Source organism: Muscardinus avellanarius (genome assembly GCF_963383645.1).
Source record: "Muscardinus avellanarius genome assembly, chromosome: 10".
Classification (NCBI taxonomy): domain Eukaryota; kingdom Metazoa; phylum Chordata; class Mammalia; order Rodentia; family Gliridae; genus Muscardinus; species Muscardinus avellanarius.
The window spans coordinates 75,617,340-75,632,120 of record NC_137796.1 but is presented as its reverse complement, the minus strand read 5'-3'; the positions used below and the strand labels follow the sequence as shown (position 1 = coordinate 75,632,120).

At 39.9% G+C, this 14,781-nt stretch overlaps 1 protein-coding gene across 1 annotated transcript in view; it reads left to right on the top strand.

Moving 5' to 3' along the window:
- Positions 1-871: 871 nt before the first annotated feature.
- USP42 (ubiquitin specific peptidase 42) overlaps positions 872-14,781 on the top strand; it is a gene marked incomplete at its 5' end in the record, with an annotated part of 41,538 nt that continues 27,628 nt past the window's right edge. Inside the window, 5 exons of the mRNA XM_080702102.1 lie at positions 872-1,109; positions 5,328-5,528; positions 10,403-10,513; positions 12,822-12,924; positions 14,484-14,551. Coding sequence (XP_080558228.1) covers positions 872-1,109; positions 5,328-5,528; positions 10,403-10,513; positions 12,822-12,924; positions 14,484-14,551 — 721 coding nt within the window. The remainder of the gene's footprint in view (positions 1,110-5,327; positions 5,529-10,402; positions 10,514-12,821; positions 12,925-14,483; positions 14,552-14,781) is intronic.

Below are 14,781 nucleotides of genomic sequence, written 5' to 3'. Positions count from 1 at the left end.
CCTGGCTCTGGCAGGATTTTAAACTGAAATTTCAACCTAAATTTTTCTCTTCATGTAGTTGAGACTTTTCCCTAAGAAGTTATGAATTGAAATTTTAATGAAATGAATTCGTGTTTATATTTCTAGTTTTAAGCAGTAGAAACAAAATAGGTACTTAATAAGGATCTAGAATTGGAAATTGAGGTGCCTGAAAATAAACTGAAATATACTTTTAGAAGGCATAGAATAGAAAGAGAAATTCTTTTTTTTTTTTTTTTTTTTTGGTGGTACTGGGGGTGGAACCCAGAGGCTTTCTACCTCCGGGGTATACTCCCAGACCCATTTTATATTTTATTTGGAAACAGGGTCTCACTAAGTTGCTGAGAGCCTAAGTAGCTGAGGCTGGCTTTGAACCTGCGTGATCCTCCTGTCTCAGCCTCCCAAGCACAGGGATTACAAGCGTGCGCCACCATGCCCAGCAAGAATGAGAAATTCTAGTATACTTTATTAAAGATTTTTAAATTATTGATATATTTTGATTGGCATGATTCTGTTGCAAAGAAATTACTATAAAAGTACTAAAAAATACTTTTTTTGGGGGGGGTACTTGGCATCAAACCCAGGCGTATGCCACCTCCAAATTACACCCCAGCCCTATTTTATTTTGAAACAGGATCTCACTAGGTTGATGCGAGTCTCACTACTTGCTAAGGCTGCCCTTGAACCTGCATTCATCTCCTGTCTCAGCCTCCCAAGTACTGGCATTATAAGTGTGTGCCACCATGCGTAGCTTTGTTTTCTGTTTGGGTGATTTGTTTGGAATAATTTTAATACATTACTTTTCTCACCTAATGAAACAAATTATGCTTTTTGTCTTTTGCAGAGTTGAACAATGACCATAGTTGACAAAGCTGAATCTTCAGGCCCATCAACCTATCAGAATCAGCCTGGCAGTTCTGAGGCAGTCTCACCTGGAGACATGGATGCAGGTTCTGCCAGCTGGGGTGCTGTGTCTTCATTAAGTGATGTTTCAAATCACACACTATCTTTAGGACCAGTACCTGGTGCTGTAGTTTATTCGAGTTCATCTGTACCTGATAAATCAAAGCCATCACCGCAAAAGGATCAAGGTACTATTTTAAAAAATCACTGCCAGGGCCAGGTGTGGTGGTGCATGCCTGTAATCACAGCACTTGGGAGTCTGATATGGGAGAATTGCAGATTCAAGGCCAGTCTTAGCAACTTAGTGAGACCATTTCTAAATAAATAAATAGGGCTGGGGAGTATAGTTTGGAGGTAGAATGCTCCTGGGTTAATCCCCAATACAACAACAAAATCATTGCTAGAAACTCCTGTATAAATGCTGCCCATGTTGGTTGGTAGTTTCAGAGAGGAGCTTATTTTATAAGAGACTACCACCTGAGTGGCTAGCAGTATTTGATGGGTTTCATTTTTCTTTGAGGAATAATTATTTTAGGATATGAGTTGTTTTTTTTTTTATTCCTAACTTTTGTCTTTTTGTGGGTTTTTGTGGTACTTGGGATTGAACCCAGAGGCATTCTACCTCTAAGCTACACCCTTTGCCCAATTTTTTTTTTTTTTTTTTTTGTGGTAAAGGGGCTGGAACCCAGGGGCATTCTACCTCTGAGCTACACCACAGCCCTGTTTTTCATTCTGTATTTTGAAACAGGGTCTCACTGAGTTGCAGAGGTTCTGACTAAGTAGCTGAGGCTGTCCGTGAACCGCGATCCTTTGGTCTCAGCCTGCCAAATGCTAGAATTATAAGCATGTGCCACCATGCCCAGCTTTCCCTTCACCCAATTTGATTTCTTATTTGGAAACAGAGTCTCACTAGGTTGCTAAAAGCCTTTGACAAGGCTGGCTTTGAATCTGCGATCCTCCTGTCTCAGCCTTCTGAGTAGTGGGATTGCAATCATGCCCCCCCACACCCGGCTCTTACTTTTTTTTGTGTGTGGTACTGGGGATTGAACCCAGGGGCAGTGTACCTCTGAGCTACACCCCCAGCCCAATTTTTTTTTTTCTTCTTATTTTGAAACAGGGTCTCACTAAGTTGCAGATAATTCCTTATTTTTGAAGACAAATTTTATCTTAGATGGGCAGGCATTACTTTTTTTTTTTTTTTCCTTATAGTACTAGGGATAGAACTCAGGGGCAGTCTACCTCTCAGCTACATTCCCAGCCCTGCTTTATTTTGAAACAAGGTCTCACTAAATTGTGGAGGGCCTCTCTAAATAACTGAGGTTGGCTACAAACCTGCAATCCTTCTTTCAACCTCCCAAGTACTAGGATTACAAGTGTGTGCCACTATGCCCAGTCCAAGCAGTACATTTTTAATTAACCAGTAGTTATTATAGTTCCCTAAGTAGATGCCTATCTTTTAAAAATGATAAGATTTTTGTTTGTTTTGTGGTACTGGGGATTGAACCTAGAGCCTTAAGCATGTTAAATAAGCACTCTACACTGAGGTATGACCCTAGTCTTTTTTTTTTTTTTTTTTTTTTTTAGTACTAGTTTAATTTTGAGATATGATCTTGCTAAAATTGCCCAGGCTGGCCTCTAATTTGCTATTCTCTTGCCTCAGCCTCCCAACTAACTGGCATTATAGATATGGCTCACCATGCCCAGCTAAAGATGTCTTAAAAATGATTGCCACCCAGTCATGGTGGGGCACGCTTGTAATCCCAGCATTTGGAAGGCTGAGACAAGAGGATGGCAGTTTGTGAAGATCCTCAGCTACTTAGTGAGGCCCTTTGCAACTCAGTGAGACCCAGTTTCAAAATAAAGAATAAAGTATAGAGCTGGGGGTGTATCTCAGAGGTAGAGTGCTCCTGGGTTCCATTCCCAGTACCGGGAAAAAAAAAAAAAAAGATTGCCTTAGCCAGGTATGGTGGTACATGCAGTACTTGGGAGATTGAGACATGAGGATCATAGGTTGGAGGCTAGTGTATATTAACTTAGACTCGGTTGCAAATTTTTAAAAAATGGGAGACTGAGAGTATAGCTCAGAGATAGAATGCCTCTTGGGTCAATCCCCAGTACCGGGGGAGGGGGAAAGCTTGTTTACCTTGCTAGGCTTTTTGTTTTTTGTTTTAAAAAATTATGCCCAACTGAAGATATTATAAAAATTATTGCCTTATTAGCTGGTTATGGTGGTACACATATGTAATCCCTGCATTTGGGTTGAGACAAGAGGATCACTGGTAGGAGAACAGCCTCAGCAAGTAGTGAGATTCTAAGCAACTACTAAGACCCTATTTCCAAGTAAAAATAAAATAAAATAGGGCTGGGAGTGTAGTTGGGAGGTAGAATGCCCCTAGGCTCAATCCCTAGTACCAAAAAAAAAAAAAAAAAAATCTGTAATAATGAAGCTGTTTGAAAGAGAGTGGATAATAAAAAGGTTACATTTGTTTTAAACAATATAAATGTGGTTACATTTGTTAAAATTCATCCAGATAAGTGAGACATTGAGACTTTTAGTTGGATTTTGGATTTTGGATTTGAATGAAGATTTGAAATGCAGAGTCATGTGCTCTACCACTGAGCTATATTGTTTGAAATTCTCCTAGTAAGTTTGATACTATGATGTGGGAGTGGGTGGTATATTTTGCTAAAAGCGTTTTGGGTGGGGGAAGTTTATATCACAAAACAACTTAATTGAGTGTTACAAATGGAAGCTTAAGGGCCTTTGGCTTTTTCACCAGAAAGTCTTTTCCACAGGACATCGTCTGTAAGGCTGGGGCCTCCTGTCATGCTTTTCTCTCTCTCTCTTAAGACTTGGCTCACGTGTCCTCACTCTACCCTTTTTGGAGGCTTTTTTCCCCACTCTCTACATGCTCATTTCTCTCTTTAATTTTGTGTGTGTGTGTGTGTGTGTGTGTGTGTGTGTGTGTGTGTATGGAGGGGTACAGGGGATTGAACCCAAGGCTGTTTTACCTCAGAGCTATACCCCCGGCCCTTTTTATTTTTATTGTTTTAAATAGGGTCTTTCAGCTGGGCGTGGTGGTGCACATTTGTAATCCCAGCGCTTGGGAGGCTGAGACAGAAGGATTGCACAAATTTGAAGCCAGCCTCAGCTACTTAGTGAGGTTCTCAGCAACTTAGTGAGACCCTGTTTCCAAATGTAAAATAGGCCTGGGCGTTTGGCCTGGAGGTAGAAAAGCCCCTGGGTTCTACCCCCCCAGTACCACACACACATAAAAAAATCTTTCTAAATTGCTGAGGTTGAACTTGAAATTGCAATTCTCCTGTTTCAACCTCTCAAATATTGATATTACCAGCATGTACCACCATGTCCAGCTTATAATTTATTTAATAAAAAAGCTTAAATCATTCAGTTTTTCACATTTGCGGTCCTTTTTTACTTTTCATTTTTTTATTTTTATTTTTTTGATGGTACTAGGGGTGGAACCCAGAGGCTTTCTACCTCCAGGCTATACTCCCAGACCTATTTTATATTTTATTTGGAAACAGAGTTTCACTAAGTTGCTGAGAGCCTCACTAAGTAGCTGAGGCTGGCTTTGAACCTGTCGATCCTCCTGTCTCAGCCTCCCAAGCGGGGGGATTACAGGCGTGTGCCACCACGCCCGACTTTGGAGTCCTTTTTTAAAAAAAATTTTGATACAGGATCTTGCTAAGTTACTGAGGATATCCTGGAATTTGCAATCCTATTGTCTTAGCCTCCCCAGTACCTGTATTACAGCTGTGCTCCACCATGCCTGGCTTTAGTTCTTTTTTTTGTTTTTTTGGGGGGTAGTACTGTGGTTCCTGGAAGCCCTTCTACCTCCGGGCTACACTTTTTATACTTTTTATTTGGAAACAGGGTCTCTTAAGCCAGTGCGGCTGGCTTCGAACCTGCGCGATCCTCCTGTCTCTGCCTCCCAAGTGCGGGGATTACAAGCGTGTGTCACTATGCCCGAGAGAGTTCTGTCTTTTGAAGTCTCCCTTTCTTCCCTTTATTTCTAGAAAGCTAGTAATGAGATTTAGAATCTTGGTCAGATTATTATTATTATTATTATTATTATTATTTTTTTTTTTTTGTGGTGCTGGGGATTGAATCCAGGAATCCAAGGACATTCTACTTCTGAGCCATACCCCCAGTCTGAGTTTTCATTCTTTATTTTGAAAGAGGATCTCACTAAGTTGAAGGGCCTCACTAAGTAGCTGAGGCTGTCCGTGAACCCAGATCCTTCTGTTTCAGCCTCCCAAGTACTGGGATTACAAGTGTGTGCCACTACGCCCTGCTTCTTGGTCAGGTTTGATTAAGAGTTGCTATTTATTTAGCTTCAGAAGCATGCAAGCTTTGTTTTTAAATCTGTTTATTTTTCTAGCCCTAGGTGATGGCATTGCTCCTCCACAAAAAGTTCTTTTCCCATCTGAGAAGATTTGTCTTAAGTGGCAACAAGCTCATAGAGTTGGCGCTGGGCTCCAGAACTTGGGCAATACCTGTTTTGCCAATGCAGCATTGCAGTGTTTAACTTACACGCCACCTCTTGCCAATTACATGCTATCACATGAACACTCCAAGACATGTAAGTGTTCCCTTCTATGGTATGTTTGTAGTATGCTAACCTACTTTTACTTTTTTCTCTGAAATAAAATGAAGACCTAGAATTAAATCATGAGTTAAATGATCACTAAATTGTTTTATTCTTTTTACAAACCAAGGACTCTTAGTATTTATATTCAGTTTGTGTAAGAAGCATTTTGCACCTAATTTGACCTGTGGGGATATTTAAAAAGAAATGCATTTTTAATTATTTGGCATTTCTGATCTCCCTGGTAGTTTTCTATATTTATTAAAAAATATAACATAATGTCTGATACTGTAACAGCTTGGGGCAAGAAGTCCTGCCTCAAGCTAGGCGTGGTGGTGCATGTTTGTAATTCCAGTACTTGGGAGGCTGAAACAGGAGGATCACAAGTTTGCAGCTAGCCTCAGCTACTTAGTGAGGCCCTCTGCAACTTAGTGAGACCCTGTTTTCAAATAAAGAATAAAAAATAGGGCTGGGGTATAGCTCAGAGGTAGAATGCCCCTAGGTTCTATCCCCAGTACCACAGAACTGGGGGGTGGGGGGGGGAGTACTCTCATGGCATTCAGCTTGTGTTGGGAGACTTGACCCATTTTCAATCTTATAAAGCCTAGAAGAGAGGAATTATTGCCTCCAGCCTCCTGGAATTCAGAGAAGACTTTGCATTTGCATTTGAGAGCTCCATCTTCAACTTACAGGGCAAAAAATTAGTTAAAACATACTAAGATATCTTTAGGATGGAACCAGGGGCATTCTACCTCCAAGCTCTACCCCCACCCTATATTTTATTCTGTATTTGGAAACGGTCTCACTGAGTTGCAAAGGGCCTAACTAAGTAGCCGAGGCTGTCAGAAAACCAGGATCCTCCTGTTTTAGCCTCCCAAATGCTGGGATAAGTACTTCCAAACTATTCCAAAGGGACTGTAATATTTTACTTTCCCACCAACAGCCAATGGAAGTTCCATCTCTTTGTATGGAACTTCAATCTTAGCCATTTCCATAGGCATATAAGTATAGTAAGTAGTATCTTATTGTGGTTTTAATTTGTACTTCCCTAATGAATAATGATCTTGAACATCTTTTCATGTGGTTATTTGTATCTTGTGTATCTGCTTTGCTGAAATACCTGTTCAAATCTTTTGCCTATTTAAAAACTATAGTTTTCTTATTGAATTTTAGTAGTTTCTTAAGTTTGGGGTTTCTCTTTTCATTCTCTTCAGTATTTTTGAAGCACTTTTTTTTTTTTTAATGTTGAAACAAGATCTTGATAAATTGCTGTGGCTGACCTCAAACCTATGATCCTCTGTTCTCAGCCTCCCAAGTACTGGGATTACAGGCATGCACCACCACACACAGCCAAAGCATATATGTGTGTGCGTGCCTGTGTGTGTGTGTGTGTGTGTGTGTGTGTGTGTGTGTGTGTGTGTGTGTGATTTCCATTTCATTTTTTTCTTCTTAATCAGTTATGTTTTAGGTGTTATATTAAGGAATCTTGCTGAATGTAGTGATACACACCTGTAATCCTAGTACTTTGAAGGATTATGAGAGAGATAGGAGGATAACAGGTTTGTTTTTTTTTTTGTGGGTTTTTTTGTGTGTTTTTTTTGGTGGTACTGGGGGTGGAACCCAGAGGCTTTCTACCTCTGGGCTATACTCCCTGACCTATTTTATATTTTATTTGGAAACAGGGTCTCACTAAGTTGCTGAGAGCCTCACTAAGTAGCTGAGGCTGGCTTCGAACCTGTGCGATCCTCCTGTCTCAGCCTCCCAAGTGCAGGGATTACAAGCGTGCGCCACCACGCCAGGCTCGAGGATAACAGGTCTCTCAGACTTAGAGAGTCCTTAGTGACTTAGTGAGACCCTGTTTAAAAAAAAAGGGGGGGAAACTCGGGGTGTTTCCAAGCTTAGAAATAGAACACCTCAGGGTTCAATCCTGAGTAACACACACACAAAAAAAGAAAAGAAAGAAAGAAATCAGCTAGGTGTGATGGTGCATGCCTGTAATCCCAGTACTTGGGAGGCTGAGACAAGTAGGATCACAGGTTGGAAGTCAACCTCGACAACTTAGTAATGCTCTCAGAAATTTAGTGAGACCCTGTTTTCAAAATTAAATAATTTAATTTGTTTACAAATTAAAATAGGGTTGGGGGTATAGCTCAGAGATAGAAAGCCCTGGGTTCTACTCCCAGTACCACCAAAATAGGAAAAAGAAAAAAATCTTAATCAAAGATCACAAATTTTTTTCTAAAAGTTTTCTAATTTTAGTTTTTACATTTTGGCCAGTGATTCGTTTTCAGTTGTCTTTTGCTTTTTTTTTTTTTTTTTTTTTTTTTTTTTTTTTTTGGTGGTGGTACTGGGGTTCCTGGTAACCCTTCTACCTCCGGGCTACACTCCCAGACACCCATTTTTAAAGATATTTTTATTTGGAAACAGGGTTTCTTAAGCCAGCGAGGCTGGCTTCAAACCTGCACAATCCTCCTTTCTCCCCCTCCCAAGGATTATAAGTGTGCGCCACTATGCCTGGCTGTCTTTTGCTTTTTTTTTTTTTTTTTTTTTTTTTGGTGGTACTGGGGTTCCTGGAAGCCCTTCTTCCTCCGGGCTACACTCCCAGACCTATTTTATATTTTTGAAACAGGGTCTCTTAGGCCAGCGCGGCTGGCTTCGAACCTGCGCGATCCTCCTGTCTCCGCCTCCCAAGCGCGGGGGTTACAAGCGTGCGCCACCACGCCCGGCTGTCTTTTGCTTTTGATGTGAAAAATAGAGAAGGTTTTCTTTCTTCCTTTCTTTTGTGGTGCTGGGGATTGAACTGAGGACCTCACACGTTCAAGGCTAGTGTTCTTCTGCTGAGCTACATCAATAACCCATGCTTTTGCATATAGACATCCAGTTGTTCCAGTACCACTTGGTGAAAAGATAATCCTTTCTCCACTGTATTGTCTTGACCCTGTTGTCAATTAATTGACAATATGCATATAAATCTATTACTAGACTCTGTTCTGTAACACTGATTCTTTATCTTGACACCATGACTCAATGTCTTTATTACTGTATGTTTAAAAGTTTGAAATAAGGTAAGTCCTCCAACTTTGTCTTTTTCAAAGTTGTTTTAGCCATTCTTGGTCATTTGTATTTCCAGATGAATTTTGTTTTTTAATGTATTTGGGTGGGTGTGGTTTTACTGAGGATTGACCTCAGGGATGTTGTACCTTTCAGCAGTATCTCCAGCCCTGTTTTATTTTTTATTTTGAAACAGGGCCTTGCTAAATTCTTCTGTCTCAGTCTCTCAAGTACTGGGATTACAGTTGTGTGCCACTATGCTCGGCTTTATTGCAGAGATTCTACTGTTCATTTATAGAAGTAAATTTGAATCTATTTTCATGTTTCTCTTTAATGTGCTCTTGCATTTTTCACCTCTTTGCACATATGAATATATGCATAATATCCTTTTAATGTCTTCTGTTTCTATATTCAGTATCGCTTCTAGATCTGTTTTTATTCTTCTCATTGCTGGTCATTCCTGCATCATTATGCTTTGTTCCCTTTGGATGCCAGTTATGGATTTTGTGTTGTTGGGTGCTGGAATATTTTTTCTAATTCCTTTAAATATTTTTTAGTTTTATTGTGGGACATAGTTTAATGGAAGTAGTTTGGTTCTGAGAAGCCTTTGAGCAGAATTTTTCAACATCGGTACTATTGACATTTGGGGCTGGGTAATTCTCTGTTGTGTGTGGGGGCGCTGTCTTATGTTTTGTAGATGTTTAGTAGCATACCTGGCTTCCAATCGCTACATGCAATAGCACCATTTATCATGAGCTAAGAATGATTTATTATAGTTTTTAAAAGTTATGAAAACAAGGTTAGAAGAAGAAAATGAGAAAAAGACTATAATATGTGACCAAAAAGGTCAGAATATTTACTTTTTTTTTTTTTTTTGGTGGTATTGGAGTTCCTGGAAGCCCTTCCACCTCCAGGCTACACTCCCAGACCTATTTTTACATTTTTATTCGGAAACAGGGTCTCCTAAACCAGCGCGCGTGGCTGGCTTCGAACCTGCGCGATCCTCCTGTCTCTGCCTCCCAAGCGTGGGGATTACAAGCGTGCGCCACCACGCCCGGCTAAATATTTACATATTCTAACCCTTGCTGTGGAAGACGTTCTTTTACCATTTGAGAGAAATGGTAGTATAAGAAAATTTGTTTTTCTAGTGTAAAAAGTAGTTAAGAACATAAGCTTTTTTTTTTTTTTTTTGGTGGTACTGGGGTTCCTGGAAGCCCTTCTACCTCCGGGCTACACTCGCAGACCTATTTTTATATTTTTATTTGGAAACGCTCTCTTAAGCCAGCACGGCTGGCTTCAAACCTGCGCGATCCTCCTGTCTCCGCCTCCCAAGCGCGGGGATTACAAGCATGCGCCACCATGCCCGGCCCCAGCCCTATTTTTTATTCTCTATTTTGAAACAGGTTCAAGCCTCACTATATAGCTGAGGCTGTCCACAAACTGCGATCCTCCTGTCTCAGCCTCCCAAATGCTGAGATTACAAGTGTGCACCACCACGCCCGGCAAGAGCATTGACTTTGAAACTTGAAAAAGTCTGGTTTGAGTCTGATTATGTGTCTGCCACATAATAGCTTTCTGACTTTTGGACAAATTGTAACTCTGAGCCATTTTTCCTCTCTTGCAAAAGAGTGCCAATATATATTTACCACTTAGGTTTGTTAGATAATTATATGATTAAGTGAATAAAATAGCTCAACATGAACATATAGTAGCTGTTGTTACTGTTACTTTATCCCAGAGTGTGTCCCTTACTTATAGCTTACTATAAAAAATTTTGCTGATTTTGCTAATGTGGAGGATTAACATCTCTTTTTCAGGTCATGCAGAAGGATTTTGTATGATGTGTACAATGCAAGCGCATATTACCCAGGCACTCAGTAATCCTGGCGATGTTATTAAACCAATGTTTGTCATCAATGAGATGCGGCGTAAGTATTTATTTTTTTTTTAAGATGGGGTCTAGCTTGCCCAGATTGGCTTCCAACTCCTAGGCCCAGTGATTCTCCTGCCTTAGCCTCCTAAGTAGCTAGGACTACAGACAATGGCGCTTGGCTTTTATCCAGTTAGGCTTGATGGCCTAAGTGATTAAATAAAAAGTCCCTGGTGTATTATAAAACAGAAACAAGTATCTTATCATACATGGATATGCATTTATTTATTTATTTATTTATTTATTTATTTATTTATTTTTTGTGGTACTGGAGGTGGAACCCAGGGGCTTTTCTACCTTTGTACTATGCTCCCAGACCTATTTTATACTTTATTTGGAAACAGGGTCTCACTAAGTTGCTGAGAGCCTCACTAAGTAGCTGAGGCTGGCTTTGAACCTGTGCGATTCTCCTGTCATAGCCTCCCAAGCACTGGGATTACAAGTGTGCACCACCATGCCCGGCTATGGATATGGCTTTAATAACAAATATTTAGAGATATTAGAGATAGGTTTGGTGGCTCACACTTGTAATCCCAATACTTGGGAGGTTGAGATAGGAGGATCGCAGGATTGTGGCCAGCCACAGCTACTACTTAGGCGCAACTTAGTGAGACACTTTTTCAAAGTAAAGAATAAAAGCCAGGCGTAGTGGCGCACGCTTGTAATCCCAGCATTCGGGAGGTTGAGACTGGAGGTTCACGGTTTGCAGATAGCTTCAGCTACTTAGTGAGGCCCTCTGCAACTTAGTGAGACCCTGTTTCCAAAAAAAAAAAAAAGGGCAAGGGGTGTAGTTTGGAGTTGTCAAGTGCCCCTGGGTTCCATCCCCAGACTCTCAAAAAAAAAAAAAAAAAAGAAAGAAAATAGGGTCTCACCCCCCTCCCTTCTTATAAAATTTTGAGACAATGTTTTACTAAGTTGGTGAGGCTGGCCTAGAACTAGTGATACTCCTGCCTCAGCCTTCTGAGTCACTGGATTACTGGTGTTCACTACTATGCCTAGCAGAAGTTGCCACTTTTATAGATGAGAAATGGTAGAATGTTGGTAATTTCACATGACTCAAGCTAGTATATATTTATATATACTCATACACATAGATTTCAGTTATGCCAAAATTCAACAGTATGTTTATTTTGTTGTGATATTTATTTGTGTTAGTTTTTTATTATAATTTTTAAAATAATTTGGCCATGCAGATGCTTAGAAGTAGAACTAAAATATTACTGTTCAAATGAGAATATGATTTGTTGGTCATTGGGATAGAATTGAGAAAGATTGGATATTTATATTTTGTATGAGTTTTTTTTTTTTGAGATTTAGTATCATATTTAAAACATGTGCGCCACCCAGGCTTGGTGGTGCATGCTTGTAATCCCATACTTAGAAGGCAGAGACAGGAGGATTGCAGGTTCGAGACCAGCCTCAGCAACTTAGTGAGACCCTATTTCAAAATAAAAAATAAGGGTTGGGGATATAGTTTAGAGGTAAAATGCCTCTGGGTTTAATCCCCAGTACCACAAAAATTAGTAAATAAATTTAATTAATTAAAAATGTGTGTACTGACATTTTCTAATATACTTTTGAGACAATATAGTCAGTTTTGACTTTATTCAAGTATAATTTTATTGACTTGATGACACAAGAGTCTCTCTGTAGCTACTCCCTGAACTCTCAAAATGCAGCCTTTGTGGGCTTTTAGTGAAATTCGTAGAGCTGGGTACGGTGGTACACACTTAACAATCCTAGTACTTGGAAAGTTGAGATAGGATGATCACAGATTCAAGACCAGCATGTAGCCGGTTGTGGTGGTGCACGCTTGTAATCCCAGCATTTGGGAGGCTGAGACTGGGGGATTGTGGTTCGTGGACAGCATCAGCTACTTAGTGAGGCCCTCTGCAACTCAGTGAGACCCGGTTTCAAAATAAGAATAAAAAATAGGGCAGGGGGTGTAGCTCGGAGGTCGAATGCCCCTGGGTTCCAAACCCCAGGCCCTCACAAAAAAAAAAAAAAAAAAAAAAAAAAACCAAAAAAGACCAGCATGTGGTAACTTAAGGAGACCCTTTTTCAAGATAACAAAATAAAATAGAGTTGGGGAATGACTCTGGGTTCAATCCCTAGTAACACACACACACAAAAAGAAAAAGTACATAAGGGGCTATATGTTTTCAAGGCAGCTTGTGTTAGTGTTGATTCCTCATTAAATAATTATTCAGAGTTTTTCTAATAGATTATAAAACGTGACTTTAGAGGGTACAGCCTAGGCCTATAATATATAATGAAAAAGCCTTGTTTTTACTTACATTTTATAGGTATAGCTAGGCACTTCCGTTTTGGAAACCAAGAAGATGCCCATGAATTCCTTCAGTACACTGTAGATGCTATGCAAAAAGCATGCTTGAATGGCAGTAATAAGTAAGTACAACAAAGCATCAGTCATTTCTTCATTTTGTGTCTCAGGCTTATCAGAATTCATTTTTGCCTTTTATGTTGAAAAACACAGATCTGTTTGCATTACCTTTTGTCTTTGCACTGCTTCTTTACTGACTCGCATTATTTTATTTATTTTTGTGTGTCTGGGGATGGAATCCAGAGGCATTTGACCTCCAAGCTACACCACTGCCCTATTATTTATTTATTTATTTATTTATTTATTTATTTATTTATTTATTGTGGGTCTGGGGATGGAACCTAGGGGCATTTGACCTCCGAGCTCTACCCCCTGCCCTATTTTTTATTCTTTTTTTTTTTTTTTTTTTTTTTTTTGGCGGGTCTGGGGATGGAACCCAGAGGCATTTGACCTCCAAGCTATACCCTCCGTCCAATTTTTTATTTATTCTTTATTTTGAAACAGGGTCTCACTGAGTTGTGGAGGGCCTCACTAAGTAGCTGAGGCTGTCCTCAAACCATGATCCTCTGGTCTCAGGCTCCCGAATGCTGGGATTACAAGCATGTGCCACCACACCTGGCTGACTTGCATTATTTTAAAATGGCTAAAATTTAAAAAGATATGCTTACTATAATAATTTAAATTTGTTTAATTATAGATGTCAGGAAATAGATATTGGTCTTGCCATTATTTAATTTCTGAATATCTATATAATTTGGCAGATCTAAAACTGATTGCTTATTCTTTCTAATTTGTTCCTAATGTTTTTAGTTGACCCCCAAGTTCAGAAATTTGTGTAAATTTCCTGCCTCTTTCTCTCTCTCTGGTCACTTACCAATTCCTGTAACTTCTTCCTAAAACCTAAATCCAGCCAGGTGTGGTGGTGCACGTTTGTAATCCCAGTACTTGGGAGGCTGAGACAAGGAGGATTACAGGTTTGATGACAGCCTCAGCAAGTAGTGAGACTCTCATTAACCTAATGAAGCCCTTTTTCACAATAAAAATAAAATAGGGCTGAGGATATGGTTTGGAGGTAGAATGCCCCTGGGTTCAATCCCCAGTACCACCAAATAAATGAATTTAAACAAAAAGACTCAGACTCAAGAGGAAGATTGGGAAGACAATTTGAAAACAGTTCTAACACACCTGTTTTTGCCCCCACACACCTGGCATGTCTCCTTTACATGCGGTTCGCCTCGTCCAGACCTACATGGTTTGGGTAACACTAGACATGGAACAGAGGAAGGCGCACTGCTTCCCCTACCTACCCCAGCCATTCCTCCTGCCCAAAGTCATAAGTCTTCTGAGGGTGTCTTCCTCTTGCTGCTTTGTGCTTCAGTGCCAGATTCCTCCCTTGATTTAGAGTCCCTTAATAATAATAGCTTCTTCCACCTTCCTCCCCAAACTCTCACTGTATTGTGTCAGCCAGGGCCAGTCTCTGGATGCCACACACATATTGATGTCTTTTTATTTTTTGTGGTTTTCCGCTTTGAATTCTAATGCCTTTATAAATGTGCATGCTTTAAAAATATGATCATAGCCATAATTTTTGCAGTTATTCTATCATATTGCTATTGTTTTTCAGATTAGACAGACACACCCAGGCCACCACACTTGTTTGTCAGATATTTGGAGGATACCTAAGATCTAGAGGTAAACTTTGTTTGAAGATTGATAAAGTGATACATGAATGTGGTTAAAAAAAATTCAGGCAGTAGGAAGTAGCTAATAACGAAGGGTAAATTTTTGGACCATCCCAGACTCTCATCCCTCTCCCCAAAGGTAGTTCCCGGATTAGTTTATAGAATATCCTTCTGGTAGTTTTTTTTTTTTTTTTTTTTTTTTTTTTTTTTTTTTTTTTGGTGGTGCTGGGGTTCCTGGAA